Genomic DNA, 17758 nt, shown 5'->3' on the forward strand with positions numbered 1-17758 from the left:
GACAGTCAGCAGTAAAGGTGCCCATACACAGTCCGTTTAACGGATCCGTTCGGGACTTAAATAGTACACATCACATGCCTTGTGCATGCGATGCGATGCGATGAACAGCTAGTACAAAAAGTATGTGCAGCACATATTTTTGTACCGTACGATGAGATGCACGGGAGCGCGCATCTCCTAGTACAGAACGGACGGTCCGGGAACGGACCATCTATGGGCATCTTTAAGGATTAAGCTTGGAGAAGAGATAAACTGGAGATAAAGCGGATAAAAGGTAAAAGGAGATAAAGCACCAGCCAATCAGCTGTGTTTGAAAAAGACAGTTGGGAGTCGATTGGCTGCTGCTTTATCTCCTTTTACCTTTTCTCTGCTTTATCTCCAGTTTATCTCTTCTCGAAGCTTAATAAATCTGCCCCTCAGTCTTTTTCCCTTATACAGCTCCTTTCATCAACATGATCAGGTCAAATTCAGATAATGTTCAATGACCTCTACTAGGGCATTCATTGTAGATAATTAGTTTCATTAAACAGAAAAAAAAAAAAAAAAAAATGAACAGACCTTTAACATCTTAAGCTGCAAAATGTTCAGTGCATTAAGAAAATCTATTTGAACACTTCTATTTTATTGCTAATGTTTTTTGTGAACTTATTGTTGGAACACGAGTCAGCCACACGGAGTAGAACCGGTCATGTTGGGGGAATATAGTAATATTACAGGGAACGCATACTGTATGTTGGATATTTGCACCACGGAGTATCACCTTAATGCTTGGCAGCATATCTCCAATAGCAGAAATGCTCTAAGAATGTATATTGGAGATATTAAACAGAGAAACGAGCTCCATTCAATTAAAATTGATGTTAACAACGCCGGGAAGGAGGCCCTAGAGCTATTCAATTGTCCACATCGCGAGTCAGGAGATGCAGTGCTTATTCCAGCACCCTGCATCTTTCAAAACCAGATCAGTTTCTATTCCCTGCCTGGAGAGTCACACTCCGCTGTGATGGTTCTAGCACAATGTGGTCTGTATTTTAGCACAGATATGCAGAACAGAGCTGTGCTCCAAAAACCGCAGCAGAGAGTGACCACCCCAGGCAGGGAAGAGGAACTGCTCTGAATTTTGAAAGATGCAGGGTGTTAGATTGAACACAAGTTGCCGACACATGGTAAAAATTTGAAACCGATATGTTCGTTTTTGACCGACTGGAACTAAAGCGTTTCAAAAATTTTCATGTGTGGGCATACGATCCAATGTGCGTACCCACCGGACATTGATCTAGCTCGCTGATCCTTTCAACGTGCGGAAAGATGAACGACCTGTCACACACATACATCATTCCGTGCCTAGGCATGATGGTCAAAGTGGCAATGATGTGTGTATGACTTGCAGTCGTAACTTAAACAACCCATCTAATCCTCTGATCGTGTACTCAACCGTTCTGTGTGTGTGCGCGCATGATATTGTTTGGCCAGGAGTGTTCTGGATGTCATGGGAAATTGTATAAGAGATTGGATTGTTCGTAAAATCTCTCAGTGTCTGGGTACTTTAAGATGCCAGGGTGGTAAGCCGTGAGAACCGGAATTCACTGACTTAAGTGACTGCCATGATGCTGTTTGCGCTGCGCTACAGATATAAAGCAGCATTGCGGCATAAGTTTGGTCGGAATTTTACTCGCACCTCAGGAGGGCTGCAAGGAGAAATCCTCTGGCCGGTCTTAATAGTGCTCTGAATTGAATAGCTCTGGGATCTCCTTCCTGGAATTATTCATATGGCTTTTAATTGAATGGAGCCCAATGTCTGAAATAGAACTCCCAGCTTTGTAAATATCCCCTGTGCAAGAACAGATTCTGAATTAACAACCGAGCAAGAACTATACATCTTACTTGAACAATAAACAGGTCACTTTTAGAAAAGCATAATGATGTATTATCAAACACCAACATCAAAGAAGGAAGAGTTAAATGCTGCCACCTAGTGTCAGTACAGGAGAGGAACCCAAGAACATCAAGGTGCATGAACACGACAACATGCTAGATAACTAAAGGTGCATACACACGGGGGCGATATATCGCTCAATGTCCCCTTTCCATCGGCGACCAGCAATGGTCGCTAATGAAAAGAAACCTCTGCCGGTAATCAGACAGCGACACCCCAGGCAGGGAAAAGGAACTGCATGGGTTTTCAAATATGGCGGGTGCTAGAATGAACACTACATATCATGTCCCCAAGTAATGCCAGTTACATACTGTATCATGTCACCAGTAGTGCCAGTTATAGATGTACCCAGTAGGTTTTCAGCAAAAAAAAAGTACATTTGGGAAACCTGTATAATTTTTAGGCAAAATATAATGTGTAAGCAAATATGATCGATACCTTCATTGGGCAAAAAACATGAACTGCATTATACAAGGTATGCAGGGATCACTGTGTGTGTGTGTGTGTGTGGGGGGGGGGGGGGGGGGGTACACAACATCCGATTTTGTGTACAGGTACATGTCACAGCCAGATATGTTAAAGGCTGGACTATAGAGGTATTTGATCAAACTGAACAGTACAATACACCAAACTGGATGATCAGATAGTGTGTGTGTGTGTGTGTGTGTGTGTGTGTGTGTGTGTGTGTGTGTGTGTGTGTGTGTGTGTGTGTGTGTGTGTATTCAGCGGATCACTGGCCATCTATTGCTATCTGGTACATGGTTATAGTAACTGCAATACAGCATCTAACAAAAATCTGAGTCATCAATTAACAATGAATAAATAATCACTATGATTTTCCCATTGTATTTAAGGTTTCGGAAGAAACACTTTGTGGCAGTGCACCAACGCGGATTCCCAAACCAAAAGCCGGGATTGCATCCAAATTACCCATTAAAAAGCCTAAAGGAAATGCCGCGAACGGAGAACAGATTAACAGAGACAAATTACATTCATTCAGACCCATTTTTAATCTACAGAGTGCAGCCAAGCGGTGATCCTCAGAAGTGAGAGCACAACGATGACACAATACAGTGTGGTGATCGGGCCTCGGACATTGCGATACACTATTAGCACGTGTGACACCGCTGTATTGGAGGCAGAGCTTAATTACGTTTCTTTACCTATGTGTACTGTAGGATTTCCTATTATTATGCTATATTTCATCTGTATGGGCTTTCTATAGATTTTATTTTTTACAAATAAACCGTTATCATTTCATATGCCATAAATCAACAATGTATTTTTTTTTTTATAGTTATTTAACAAAAAATCTCATGTTTCTCGCAGCAGGCCAAAGGTATTGAGCCTTAAGAAGTAATAAAGTAGAGAATGCTAATGACCAGCCAATCAGCCCCTAACTGCCATGTTACAGGCTGTGTTTGAGACAGGACAGTTCGTAGCTGATTGTCCTTTATCCCTCACCACTTTATCACTTGTTAAGGCTTGATGTTTGTCCCAGTGGCCTTTATTCAGATCTGATCGCAGTACAAATTTGTTTGGAAAATGGACAAAACCATGTGCACTGCAGGTGGGGCAGATGTAACATGCAGAGAGTTAGATTTGTGTGAGTTATTTTGTTTCTGTGCAGGGTAAATACTGGCTGCATTATTTTTAGACTGCAATTTAGATTTCAGTTTCAACACACCCCACCCAAATTTAACTCTCTCTGCACATGTTACATCTGCCCCACCTGCAGTGCACATGGTTTTGCCCATTTTCCAAACAAATTTGTACTGCGATCAGATCTGAATAGGGGCCAGTGTGTGAGAACGTAAAACACACAAACAAACTTGCTCTCTGTTCCAGCAAGGGACAGTCAGGGGTGCCCAATCATTTTTAACCTGGTTCTTGAAAAGATTGCAATAAAAACTGGTCTAAAAACTGGTCAGTACACCATGAATCTATACCAGGACCGGATTACTTCACATGTTAGTGACAGCAGTACAAGTTGTGTCTTTGCCTTACACATGAAACAGCACTATCCAAACATACAACCTACTGGGAATGTATCCATAACAGCAATAATCAGACAGCTAGTGATCCCTCTAGGATCGGATCAGAGCAGGGCGCAGCGGGAACGCAGCCATCCTGAGTGTGTTGGCACAGGCCAGCGACATCACTGTTGGGGGCGGGCCCAGGCCAGCGACATCACTGTTGGGGGCGGGCCCAGTACCTATTGAATATTGGTATATGATTTGTGCATGCATAAAAAGGCATGTGTAAATATCTTCAGCATGGCCACGTATGTGCGGAAGCACTGCAGCATAGCTGGTCGTGGGGTGGGACCATCGAATCACCATGAAATGTTTACCATTAGATGGAAGCAAACATAGGAATGCCACCATTGAAGTACTACCATCAAAACAAAATCATCGATGGTTAAGAAACATCGCAATGCGATGTTCATCTCTACATCGGGGGCGCATGGATCATCTGAAATAGGGACACACCACTATGCACTGTAAAAGCCTATACCCTTCTCATTGCACTGTAACAATCAGTATAACAAGTGTGTTGCACCAAGCTAAAAGGTTAATTCCGTCTCTTGGGAGCAGAAAGGGTTATTGGGTAGCATGCTATGGGGCATATTCAGTTAGCTGTATAATTGGCTGTGCCGCACAGCTGAAGGGTATCAATAATCCTGCCTGTTCCCTGAGCGGTGAGAAATGAACTGCTCGCCCGGCTACTCTACATATACTGCACAATCAATGGGCGTCTTGCATGTTAAATTCTTTCTTGCAGTTCCTGAGGCTGCAAGAAAATGACCTTGTCCCTGGAATGGGATCATTGGATAGACAGCAACTAGGTCTACAAGCATTAGGTCGACCTTCCTGCATGTCGACCTAGTGTCCATATCCCCTGTCCCAGGTAATCAGCAAGCAGAGTTCCCGGCAGCTAATTGAATATGCCCCTGTGTGTACATGGGTGTGGATCATTGGGTCTACAGCAACTAGGACATTAAGCATTGGGTTGACCCCACTAGGTCGACATGGGTATAGGTCGACACAAGCATTAGGTCGACATGGGTACGGTCGACAGTCAAAAGGTCGACATGGGTTTTTTCACTGCTTTTTTGACCCGAATGTCGACATGGTCAACATGGACACAGTTTCAAATGCACCGCATCGCTTCGCTCGCTATGCTTCGGGCGCGGTGCCTCGCTACACTTGGCACACTATTTTATACTCCCACCATGCCATAGTGGATGGTAGGGCATGAAATAACGCATGTCGGCTCAAAAAAAACGTGAAATAACCCATGTCGACCTTTTGCCCGTCGACTTTACCCATGACGACCTAGACCCATGTCCACCCAATGCATGTTGACCCAATGACCGTATCCCGTGTACATTATCCTTCATTAAATAAAGTAAGATTAAATACTTACTGGCTTTCAATGTCTAACTTCCACAGACCAGTCAAAGCTGACTAACGATTTTAGTTTTCTTGGTAGGAGTTACTTTAGATTTCCACTTTTGCATTGTTATTAGTAGATAACCCTCAAATCCCTCTCACTCCAACTGGAACTTTTAAATCCCATATAGTAATCTTTATACACAGGGATCTATTCATCAAGCAGTGAAAAGAGTTTAGAAGTGAGCCAGCAAAGACGTAACATTTATCAAGTGCATTGTATAAATTATACAAAGCAGCTGAGTGGTTACCATGGGCAACATCTCCACGTTTCGACTGCTTCATGAATAGCCCCCCACAAGTATTGTATTTACTATACCAGGCTGTTTTGTGAAATATAAAGCAAACTATTGCCACCTGCTGGTAACAACACATAATTACAAGCTAAGAAGAAAGTGCTAGTTCCGAAGTAAAACTCTTTATCTGTTTTGTGCCTATGATCATTTCCATTAGTGGAACATTAGAAAAAATATACAGAATTATTTTGAAAATGTTTCAAAGTGCTGTGGCCACCAGACCACTCTGCATTATTGATTGCTAAGGGTAATGGGCAATTTTAAACCTGAATGGGATCTAGTAGTAACATACCAAAATACAGTATGTACAAATTTCATATATTTATTTATCTACAGTTTCTTATATAGCGCAGCATATTCCGTTACGCTTTACAATTGGAAACAACAGTGATTAAACAAACTGGGTAGAAACAAACCGACAGAGGTAGGAGGGCCCTGCTCGCAAGCTTACAGTCTATATAAGATATATGATACCTAAGGGTTCATATACACTTGGTGTGCTCAACGATCTAGTCTGATTGCTCAGTACACATGGCTTGCTAGATCGCGCATATATACTATTAGAGATGTGTGTATGGGGGGGGGGGGGGAGGATCTGTGCTAACCAGTGTTCTCTGTATAGAACACTAGCGATTTGGCTAGACCTTGACTACATGTAGGGATGATGCAATGCCATGGGGCATACACACAGAGCAATCCTTGCTTAATTTCTAAGTGATCTAATCAGTTTGCTTAAGGCCCCCATACATGTCCTAAGGACAAGTCGGACCTGATTTCCCCCTGCAGCTCCCCGGGAGGGACACACACGATTTGGCACTTGATGTGCCAAGTTTTGCAAATGATACATCGCATGCGATGTATCATTTGCAACTCCCGGGAGCTGCAATGTGGAGTGAGCAGGGGGGCCGGGGACATCGAGGTGGCGGGCGGGGAATGCTGCACGGCGGCTGGGGGGACGGACGCACGCTGCTAGTAGTGCGGACGCTGCGGGGGACACAGGCGGCAGTAACATAGAGCCGGGGGGAGCCGGGAGCTGTTAGTACTGGGAAAAAAAAAAAGCCCATACAATGAATGGGCAGCCTGTGATTGGCTGAGCGCTCTCTCAGCCAATTGCTGACAGGCTGAGAGAGCGCTCAGCCAATCACAGGCTGCCCATTCATTGTATGGGCTTTTCTTTTTTTTTCAGTGCTGACAGCTCCCGGCTCCCCCCGCCCCCGGCTCTATGTCACTGCCGCCTGTGTCCCCCGCAGCGTCCGCACTACTAGTGGCGTGTTCCCCCCCCCCCTACCCGGACGGAGCATGACAGCTCCCTGCTCCGGCTCCCCCTGCCGCCCCCCTCCCTCGCCGGCGTCCTCAGAGTCCCTAACGGCTGCACATAAGATTTATCTTATGTGCAGCCGGTCCGACGTCCCGACTCTGACCCGATGCGCATCGGGACCGTGCATCGGGTCGGACCAGGTGTCAAAACCTGCGATTTGGTCAGATTTCACTGCCCGATCCATCTGGATCAGGTGAAATCGGGGCCAAATCGCATAGTGTATGGCGGCCTTAAGAAAACAGGCTATTAATTCGCCCCGGGTGTATGCCCCTTTACAGAGATAGTTCCTTATCTACACTCTCCCTAGTAGTATTTGCTCCTCCTGCTGAATACTATCCAGCAGTGGTTCCCAACCCTGGTCCTCAAGTACCACCAATAAAGCACATTTTCCAGGTCTTCACAAGTGAAGTGATTCTCTCCACCAGTGGATCTTTTAAAACGTGTCTGAATGAGTACACCTGCCGGGTGCCCTGGACAACATGCACTGTTTGGCAGTACTTGAGGACCAGGGTTAGGTGTAGTACAGTGGTAAATTTTGCTCTACTCCCTTCACAGTAGTTCAGCTGCCAGGTTGGGTACGAAATTCCTAACTGTACCCCCTGCCACAGCCTAACAGTACCTCACACCCCGCAACCTACCCCTAACTTTTCTCACCCTGCAGTCTAACCCTCCCCCCAGTGCGTGCCTCCAGGATCTGTTGGGATAACAAATGCCAGAATCCTGACCCGAGCACCTGCTGCCCTACATCCTACCCAGTAGTAAAGTGGCACCTTCTGTCCTCCACTATAACATTCCTGCCCTATACCATCACCTATAATACATTGTCACCTCCTGCCCTATACCCTCCCCTGTAGAACAGTGGCACCTCCTACCATCCCTCTGTAGTAAGTACAGTGATATCCCCTGCTTTACACCATTCCCTGGAGTATTTATTGTACTTCCTCATCTTTGCAGCCACCACTTACGCTACGGAACTTACGCAGTAATCTTTGCGCACCACCACTCTGGGTCCACGCCACCATCTATTACCTTCAGAAAAGTTGTGGCGAGGGGCCGATGATGCTATTCTAAAAGCGGCTAAAGTAACTGGCGTAGCATGTGGCCGCAAAGATGAGGAAATACCGGATTTACTATATACCTTCCCTTTGATACAGTGGCACATCCTGTCCTGGGTTCATCTGTATACTGGCTGTATACTCATTACTGTACCTCCTGCCTTATACCCTCCCTGTCGTACAGCGGCACCTCCTGCCTTATACCCTCCCTGTCGTACAGCGGCACCTCCTGCCTTATACCCTCCCTGTCGTACAGCGGCACCTCCTTCCATTATACCCTCCCTGTTGTACAGTGTGGCACATACCGTCCCCTGCAAGACAGTGTGGCACATGCTGCCATATACCCTCCCCTGTAGGACAGTGTGGCATATGCTGCCATATACCCTCCTCTAGTGGCAGCACCACCTGCACTACACTCATTACTGTACCTCCTGCCTTATACCCTCCCTGTAGAACAGCGGCACCTCCTGCCTTATACCCTCCCTGTCGTACAGCAGCACCTCCTGCCTTATACCCTCCATGTCGTACAGCGGCACCTCCTGCCTTATACCCTCCATGTCGTACAGCGGCACCTCCTGCCTTATACCCTCCCTGTAGGACAGCGGCACCTCCTGCCTTATACCCTCCCTGTAGGACAGCGGCACCTCCTGCCTTATACCCTCCCTGTCATACAGCGGCACTTTCTGCCTTATACCCTCCCTGTCGTACAGCGGCACCTCTTGCCTTATACCCTCCCTGTCGTACAGCGGCACCTCCTGCCTTATACCCTCCCTGTCGGACAGCAGCACCTCCTGCCTTATACCCTCTCTGTCGTACAGCGGCACCTCCTGCCTTATACCCTCTCTGTCGTACAGCGGCACCTCCTGCCTTATACCCTCCATGTCGTACAGTGTGGCACATGTTGGCATATACCGTCCCCTGCAAGACAGTGTGGCACATGCTGCCATATACCCTCCCCTGTAGGACAGTGTGGCACATGCTGCCATATACCCTCCCCTGTAGGACAGTGTGGCACATGCTGCCATATACCCTCCCCTGTAGGACAGTGTGGCACATGCTGCCATATACCCTCCCCTGTAGGACAGTGTGGCACATGCTGCCATATACCCTCCCCTGTAGGACTGTGTGGAACATGCTGCCACATACCCCCCACTGTAGGACAGTGTAGCAATTCCTGCTCTATACCCTCCCTTGCAGCACAGAGGCACCTACCGCAATAACCCTCCCCTGTAGTACATTGCAATTACTTGACCAATACCCTCCACTATACCCTGCTATATACACATCGATACACATTTAACCAGTCACAGTTTTACCTTTGCTGCGAGTTGCTGCTGCGTCACCAGCTGACTCCTCCCACCACTCCTCTCCAAGCTCATCAGCCATATCAGAACCCCGAACTCCGACCCGATAACAGCTCCCACACCTGGTCCTGGATACTATCTCAGCACGTTCAAATCCAGAGCCACATGTGTGGGCGGAACTAGCAAGCCAAGCCTCGGTGTGACACTAAGACACGCCTTCACTCGTTGCTGACTGGATGCTGAGTTATGATGCATGTTGTCTTTAGCTTTTTTTTTATTGAAACTTAATTAACAACGCACAAAGACATTAAAAACTACAAAGAAACAGTTGCATGTAAGGGTATTACATTTTTAGCTACGCTAGGATAAACGTCAAATTATTTTGTTATTGTGTTTATGTGAGTGAAGTGTGGGTGTATGTAATGTATGTATATAACTATATATAGATATATTGGTACTTCCTCATCTTTGCGGCCACAGTTTACGTTAAGAAACTTATGTAGCGTACAGTGAGCCGCAAAGGTTATTTTCGGGGTCCACGCCACCCTCCTGTGCCCATGCCACCATCTATTACTTTTAGTAATGTTGTGGCGAGCGAAGCAGACAATTGCGATTCACGTAGCGGCATACTTGCCTACCTGACACTCTCCATGCGGAAGAAAATGTTCTGTACCTGTGCTTCCCTGGTAATGTATGATTGCCATCACCTGTGGTGAAATACCTTTACCTAGCTCCCCACAGGTGATGGCAATCATACATTACCAGGGAAGTCCAGGAACAGAGCATTTTCTCCCGCATGGAGAGGGTCAGGTAGGCAAGTATGCGTAGCGGCTAACCTAACTGGCATAAGCGGTGTCCGCAAAGATGAGGAAGTACCAATACATACCTCCCAACCGTCTAGCTTATCGCGGGAATGTCACTTTTTTGGGACATTCCCGCGTCCCTCCCAGGGCCGACAGCATCCCGCAGCAGGGGGGGGGGGGGCAGCTGGGAGTAGGGTGACCAACTCATCCCTTTAATCTGGGACACATATTAATTACACAGGTTCTGTGGCAGTTTAAAACCAGGTGAAAGCCAGCCACAGAACCAGTGTAATTAATATGTGTCCTAGATTAAAGGGATGAATTGGTCATCCTAGCTGGGAGTCCCCCCCCCCCCCCCCCTGTAGTTCATGCAGCCAGGGAGGCTGGGCGCATAGCCAGCACCTCACGGAGCTGTTGAGTGTCTACGGCGCGCAAGATGTCCCAACTACCTTTCTATGAATGTTGAGAGGTATTAAACTATATCTATCTCTATATATATAGATCCACAAAAAGCCTGCACTCGCACAGTGATAGTTATGGCAACTGTGGGGTGTTCTTTAAGGACCACAGGCATGCCTGTGTCCATGCACAAAACAAAAAGCCTACCAGAGGTAGGTAAGAACACTCGCCAAAAAAAAAAAACTGAAAATACTCCTAGTTGTTTTCAAATATCTACAAAGATTCAAACAAAAAAAAGTTTTTTTAACCTGTTTCTCAGATCCATCATCCAACGTTTCGGTCAGCCACAGTGACCTTTTTCAAGGAATGAAGAGGCAACAATACTGCACAGATGTCTGGAGACAACGGGACCAATTCCCAGGAGAGGGTCTCGGGTAGACTATTTCTCTTGGCCCTCTCCCGGGGACGCATCTGATTGGCCAGCATGACAGAAGGGGTCAGAGAGTGTAGGTAGGTTGTGGGGAGACAGCAGCAGGAATATTCTTGTCTATAAGCATGACACTTTACATGCGATCCATCGCATACCTCACAACTTTTGCAGCTTGTGCCCGAAAAGGGCGTGGCTTATTAAAAGGGGTGTGACCTCACGGATGACTCATCCTAAGGCTGCGCCCCCATTTTTCTCTGGTCTGCGTTGCTGAATAGATGCTGTGCGCATGCTGGGGGGAGTCCTGGGGGACTCCCAACTGCCCCCCAACCGCGGGACAATGGTGGCCCCGGGTGAGACGCGGGAAATGTCCCAAAAAAACGGGACGTTCCCCTGTTAAGCGGGACAGTTGGGAGGTATGCCATCATAACAATTCATTGTAATCGCAGGAAAAGTGTCCATATTGCAGTAGAGCAGTGATTCCCAATCTTATTTATTTCACCTGTGATTCTGTGTGGAGAAATGGAAAACATGCACTGTTGGGGGTACTTGAGGATCGCGGTTAGGAGCCACTGCTCTAGGGCATCATGATTTCAAAAAGTTTGGGAACCACAGCACTAGAGAATGGGGGTCTTAACAATAAAGATATGTTGTGCAACTTTAACTTGCACCACTAGATGGCAGACATGTCATGAATCATAAACTGCAATAAACAGAAGTGCAACTACTTTATTATTATTATTATTATTATTATTATTATTATTATAATTTTATTTATAAGGCGCCACAAGTGGCACAATACAGGGAGACAAAACTTGGCATAACATTGAATAAATAACAAAAGTAGAGTACAAATAAAGAGCACCACAGTTCAATACACATTACAGCTTAACTATAAGTAGTGAGGACTCAATCAACATACAACTAGAGGCTTGAGGCCAGTAGCACATGCAGGGGGGGTTTCTGAGTACCCAGAAACCCCCCCAGGAGTCTAAGGGCCCTAGGCTGAAAGCTGAAAGCTTAAAAATCGGCCCATGGGAACCAGAGTAATCTGACTTAAAAGCAGTGGTCCACATCCAAGCCTGTTAATTGCCCTTCCCAGTCAGATATTTCAGGTTATGTCTGAACTAGAGATTTTGAGGGAATATTCCAAAAGCTGGGACTCTCCACCTTTGATGGACACTAGTAGCTTGTCTCTACTTTTCCCAGAACCAGAGATATCAGCCTTCCAGCAGCTGGTTACTGCTCCATCTCCACACACCTGGTATGTAGTTTTATATTCTCGTTGGCGGACTGCTCTGCCTCCTGAACTCTGATCCCCTAGTTTTCAGTACCATTTGGTAGGTGGGATTCTCTAGTTTTTAATTCCATTAAAATCTAAGAAATCTATTTCTGGGAACTGGAGATATCTGCAGTCAAGCAAGCTATCCTCCCACCAGAAAATTATGAATAATAAGCCCACTCCACTATACACCCCTCCTCTGCATATTAAACATACTCTATCACCCTGGAAGTTATGTATTAGGGCCCCTTCATTCAGCCCAATGCCCCCTTCTCCCACCATCTGTGCAGTAAAGGGGTAATTAGTGGAAATTACTGATCCAGGCCCTACATTCTGAGCGGTTGATATAATACCCCCTACCACCCGGGTTACATCAAAGCATACTTGCCGACTTTGGCATACTCCTTTCCGGGAGAAGCCCGGAGAGGAGTGAAAGGGGGCGGGTAGGGGCTTCGTTTTGGGGGCGGGGCATGGGTGATGTCATCAAGCCCCGCCCCCATGATGGGCTGAAGCCTCAATTTGCGGGTCCATGGGTGGGGGGAGGGGCTAAAATGATGCGAAATGCCGCAAATTGCATCATTTAGCCCCGCCCCCTCCCCGCGGACCCGCGAAAGTCATAGTTTTTAGACCGCGGGGAGAGGAGGAGCCGGGGCTGTAGGGAAATGCGGGAGACTTGCCCCCCTTCCCGGGGGACCGGGAGGGGGACCCAATTTGCGGGACCCTCCCGGCCATTCCGGGAGGGTAGGCAAGTATGCATCAAAGCTTCCCCCACCCCTACTGCTGGAGGATCGGTAGGTGCCCCAATACATTGCTATGCCCAGGGGTCTACACTGCTGTTGACGCCCCTGTATGTATATGTATGTATATATATATATATGTATGTGTGTGTGTGCGCATATATATATATATATATATATTTTGTTTTTATTATTATTATTATTATTATACATTTGGCCTATCTATAATACTTTAACTGACCCGGCATATACTGGGTCACCTAAGTGTCCATCTCCGTGCTTTGCTCCACCCCTCTGGAAACCCCCTTCTGAAAATCCTGCGTTTGCCCCTGGAGGCCAATGATGGAAATGAGTATGCAGACGAAGATGGTCACTGAGTGTTTGAGTATAGGAGAGCTGTGAGTGAAATGTGAAGAGAAGTGGGCTTTGACAACAGGAGGGAAGAGGGCCCTGCTCAGAGGAGCTTACAATCTAGTAGGAAGGGAAGACAGACAGATTGCAAGAGGTGCAAGCAAGTGGGTGGTGGCTAGATAGTAGGATGTAAACAGGCAAGGGGTCGCAGAACCAGCTAGTTTATGCAGTGGAAGGGTACGCTTTGATGAATAGGTGAGTTTTCAGTAATTGGATTGGTGGGTCCTCAGGATCCTGAGGAAGGGAGTACAACTACCGAAACATGTTGATCCAGGTCTAGTGTACTATATACGGAGAGAAGGAAGGTAAGTGAAACCAGTTATCCTGCGCTGTACACTGTGGGGAAAATATCCAGATTTGAATCCACCTTGGAACCGCAGTGAGCTCTGCTTTTTCACTCACCACTTCTCATCCGTTTTTTAATTGATGTATTTGTTGCCATAAAAATTATTTTATTGAAAATAAACCACAAAAAAGGAAAAGATACCTTGATGTGTGTCATTCATCACGAATCCACGTGAGTAATGGTACGCTACCATATCCAATAGGACAAAGATACCTTGATGTGTGTCATTCATCACGAATCCACGTGAGTAATGGTACGCTACCATATCCAATAGGACAAAGATACCTTGATGTGTGTCATTCATCACGAATCCACGTGAGTAATGGTACGCTACCATATCCAATAGGACAAAGATACCTTGATGTATTTATACCTTTCGATATTTGTGTGAGTTTGGTACGCCACCTAACACATCTATATCCCAGAGGAAAACGCGATTTAGAAATATTTATATTTAAACGACACTTCACATTGCTGTGTATTTTTATTTCTATGTCTCATCCTCCCCGACTGCTTGACAACGGGAGACGTTGAAGGAGTGAGGAATCACCTACAGGAGACATCATACTAAAATCAGGGAAGTGATTTTCTCATTTACCAATATAGAAATCCCCATAGTACATATCACCACCCGTCCAAACTATAAGGGAGCGCCAAGGTGTCTGTACCACCCACCAATCCAATTATTGCTTCCTGTGGGGTTTTTAGGAAACCCTTTTTGGTACAGACCAGGCAGATCCCGATAAGTAAGCGCCACATTACTCTACTACACCAACCAAAATTACCTAGGTGAGTTTTCAGTGCCCGTTTGAAGCTTTGCAAGGTCGGGGAGAGTCTAATGGAGCGAGGGATTGCGTTCCACTGAAAGGGTGCAGCACGGGCAAAGTCCTGTACTCTAGCATGGGAAGCAGTGATCAGGGTGGAGGAGAGACGACAGTCGTCGGCTGACCGTAGAGGGCAGGAGGGTGTATGAATGGAGATGAGGTTAGAGATATATGGAGCAATGGCCCATTTATCTTGTAATATTTGCGGCTAATTATAAAAAATAAAAGAGGAATCAAATCATCCGATGGTTGACGATCGTTGAATGATTTCTCTCCCCTTCGGAAATAAAAGTCAGTCTAAACTGATTGTTATTTCCTCTGCAGATCGTCAAATATGGGGCAGGCACTGACATCATGTGACGTTAGCGGCCCGTCCCGATCAGGCACCGGCCTGCCTAGTGTTTTCATGAGGACGCCCATAAAATGTGGGGCATTTCACTGGTCCAGCCCCATGTAAGGGGCTGACAAGGAGCTGAATTCGGAACCGAACGAACAGGTGTCTGGAGGGTAAAGGGTGTAACAAGCATTGGTCATGCCCACAATCACCAGGCGGCCCTGCCACTGCCCTGATTTAGGAGAATGAGAGATAAGGTGCCCACATACGGTAAAGCCTCATAAACACTAGGCAGACCTCGCACACCACTGATCATGGCCACAAGAATGATTGAATAAACCATACCTCCCAACTATCCTGATTTTCGCAGGACCGTCCCTTTTTTGGGACGTTCTGGCATCGTGCCTGGGGTTGGCAGTGTCCCGCGGCAGGGGGGCAGTTGGGAGTCTCCCATCACTGCTGTGCAGCGGTGAATAGATGCTGTGCCCATAGCCTTTATTCCTGCAGGCAGAGGGACTGGGGGCATGGCCAGCAGCTCACAGAGCCTCTGGCCATGCCCCAACAGTAGCAAAACAGGGGCCTTTGGGTCCTCTAAAGTTGGGAGGTATTATTAAACCCTCTAAACACTCAATCATTTTCTGTATATGGGCATGATCAGGGGTGTCTGGATTTCAAGGGAAATTGGATAGAAATTGGATATGTATTCGTGTGTGGGCACCATTACAGGTAGCGAACATCATCTATTCTATTCCAAATGACGCATGATGCATCTCTGCAATCTCATCTTCAGCAATATTACTCTGACTATAATAAATGGTTACAGAGATCACAGTACAGGAGACTAAATAAATCGATGTGTGATTTGAGTGTGTGATGGGCAGACTGGAGATGAGTAGCTGACAGCTGAGTTGGTCCAAAGATCCGGTTCTTTTAAATGAGCCGCGAACGAAAGTTGGACAGCAGTTCCTGGAGTGAGAGAGTTCTCCTTTTACAATCACTGCATAGGTGCCGATTCTGTGGGTGCTTGAGGGCCCGAGCACCCACGGAAATTGATGAGCACCCAACTGCTCAGCAGCGGCCCACTCGCCCGTGTCCCACTGCACACCCCCTCCCTCGTCGCTGGCACAGGTACTGTGGGGGCATTTATGTATTTAGCACTGTGGGGGCATTTATGTATTTAGCACTGTGGGGGCATTTATGTATTTGGCACTGTGGGGGCATTTATGTATTTGGCACTGTGGCGGGGGGGGGGGGATTTTTGTACCTGCACTGTGGGGGCATTTATGTATTTGTCACTGTTGCCATAATTTGAATATTGGTGACAACTGTGCTGCGTAATATAAATCAGTATTATTCTGTGGCCACGCCCCTTTCCCATGAAGACACTCCCCTATATTTTTTGGCTTGAGCACCTGTAAGGATAAATGTGTAGCCCCTCGACCTGATGGCCCCTTAGGTACCCGTGAGAATGTAATCTTAACACTACACACCAAACACACGGTGGCGAGTCAAGAAACATTCTGGTTTATTAGGAGTTTAACAGTAAGTTAAAAAGACATGATACATGGGTGTGGACAAATGTGTGGTACTTTGTTATTGGCTGTTTAACAGTTGCTGGGCAGATTAAACAGGAGGCATACAAGATATTATACACAAAAGAATGAGTAGCAAGGGGGGGGGGGGTGTTTTCTATTATAAGGGAGTTTATGCAGGTGCACGCTGCATACGAAACCAAAAAGGGGGGAGTAGTAGAAACTTAGATAAGGCATGCTTAGGCTTACAGTATGACCTTGTAGCGTAACCATAGTGAGGGCAGTTTTACGTGCAAATTCTTATATGCTACATGGATTCCAAATTTTAACCCTTCAATCCCCTCTTAGAATCATGAATTTAGATGATATGATTCTTCTTACCAAATTCCTTATTTCTGTGCTTAGCGAGATATTGCTTGTAGCCTTCAGGGGAATTTGCGTGTGCAGGGGCAATGGATTCATACATAAGAGTATTCTCAATACCTTTAGTAGCAAGTTTTCTACAACATGGTATAATGCAAAAAACAACAATACAGATAATTGTAAGAATCATCAATATATAGATTGCTAATTGAACAAGGGCCTGTTCTATACCATTTGGGTGACCATTCTTATTACATCCCTATGTCCATCGTTTGGAGACACAGGGGTTAATGGTGCAAAAGTCTATCTGGTAGGCGGCTACCTCGGTGCTGAAAAAATTGTACCAGAAAATGTATACGCCTGCCTTTTCAGTCATGTCCACTTCAGTTTTTGTGCAAAGGTATCTGGCAAACAAGAATCAATAGAATAATATACGTTATCCACCATCGTCCAGAATTCTAGAATGACCTCATCTGCTGGTGAGTCGTCTTCTCCATCATGTAGGAGGTTAGGGCTGTCTGCCCCCATTAGTACCTCGTCTTGAACTGTTCTCTATCCGGGACGTTACTCGGGATTCTCTTTACCCTGGATGCGTGTATCCACACTGGACTCTCTTCTGTAAGGACAGCCGTCCTTGTTACCGCTACGATCTCTGTTTCTGGACCATAGGTGAAGTCTCCTGGGCTCTTATTTCTGGCGAGGACCTTCACAACGACCTTGTCTCTGACCTGAAAAGGATGTGTTGATTCCTGTGGATTAAAAAGATTTTTACAAATAACACCATGTTCAATTTCACTAAGTCTGGTGATGAGGGACCTAACATACTCTTCTCTAATCTGTTCTAGATCTCCCTCCTGGACTACTAATGGTTTCTTAGCCCAGGGCGTGGGGAAAGGTCTTCCTATTAAAATTTCAAAGGGTGAATAACCCAGAGTC

At 46.2% G+C, this 17758-nt stretch overlaps 1 protein-coding gene across 4 annotated transcripts in view; it reads right to left on the reverse strand.

Moving 5' to 3' along the window:
• The window catches only part of CMSS1 (cms1 ribosomal small subunit homolog), a 313649-nt gene extending 304021 nt beyond the window's left edge, over positions 1-9628 (reverse strand). For 2 of the 4 annotated variants that reach the window (XM_083171983.1, XM_083171981.1), the window contains exon 1: positions 9377-9627. In XM_083171983.1, coding sequence (XP_083028109.1) covers positions 9377-9446 — 70 coding nt within the window. In that variant the 5' untranslated portion in view covers positions 9447-9627. Of the gene's footprint in view, positions 1-9376 lie in introns of all 4 variants that reach the window. The other 2 variants (XM_083171984.1, XM_083171980.1) reach the window with 2 other exon arrangements.
• Between the last annotated feature and the right edge of the window lie 8130 nt (positions 9629-17758).

This window comes from Crinia signifera, chromosome 2 (assembly GCF_055691185.1).
Source record: "Crinia signifera chromosome 2, ASM5569118v1, whole genome shotgun sequence".
Classification (NCBI taxonomy): domain Eukaryota; kingdom Metazoa; phylum Chordata; class Amphibia; order Anura; family Myobatrachidae; genus Crinia; species Crinia signifera.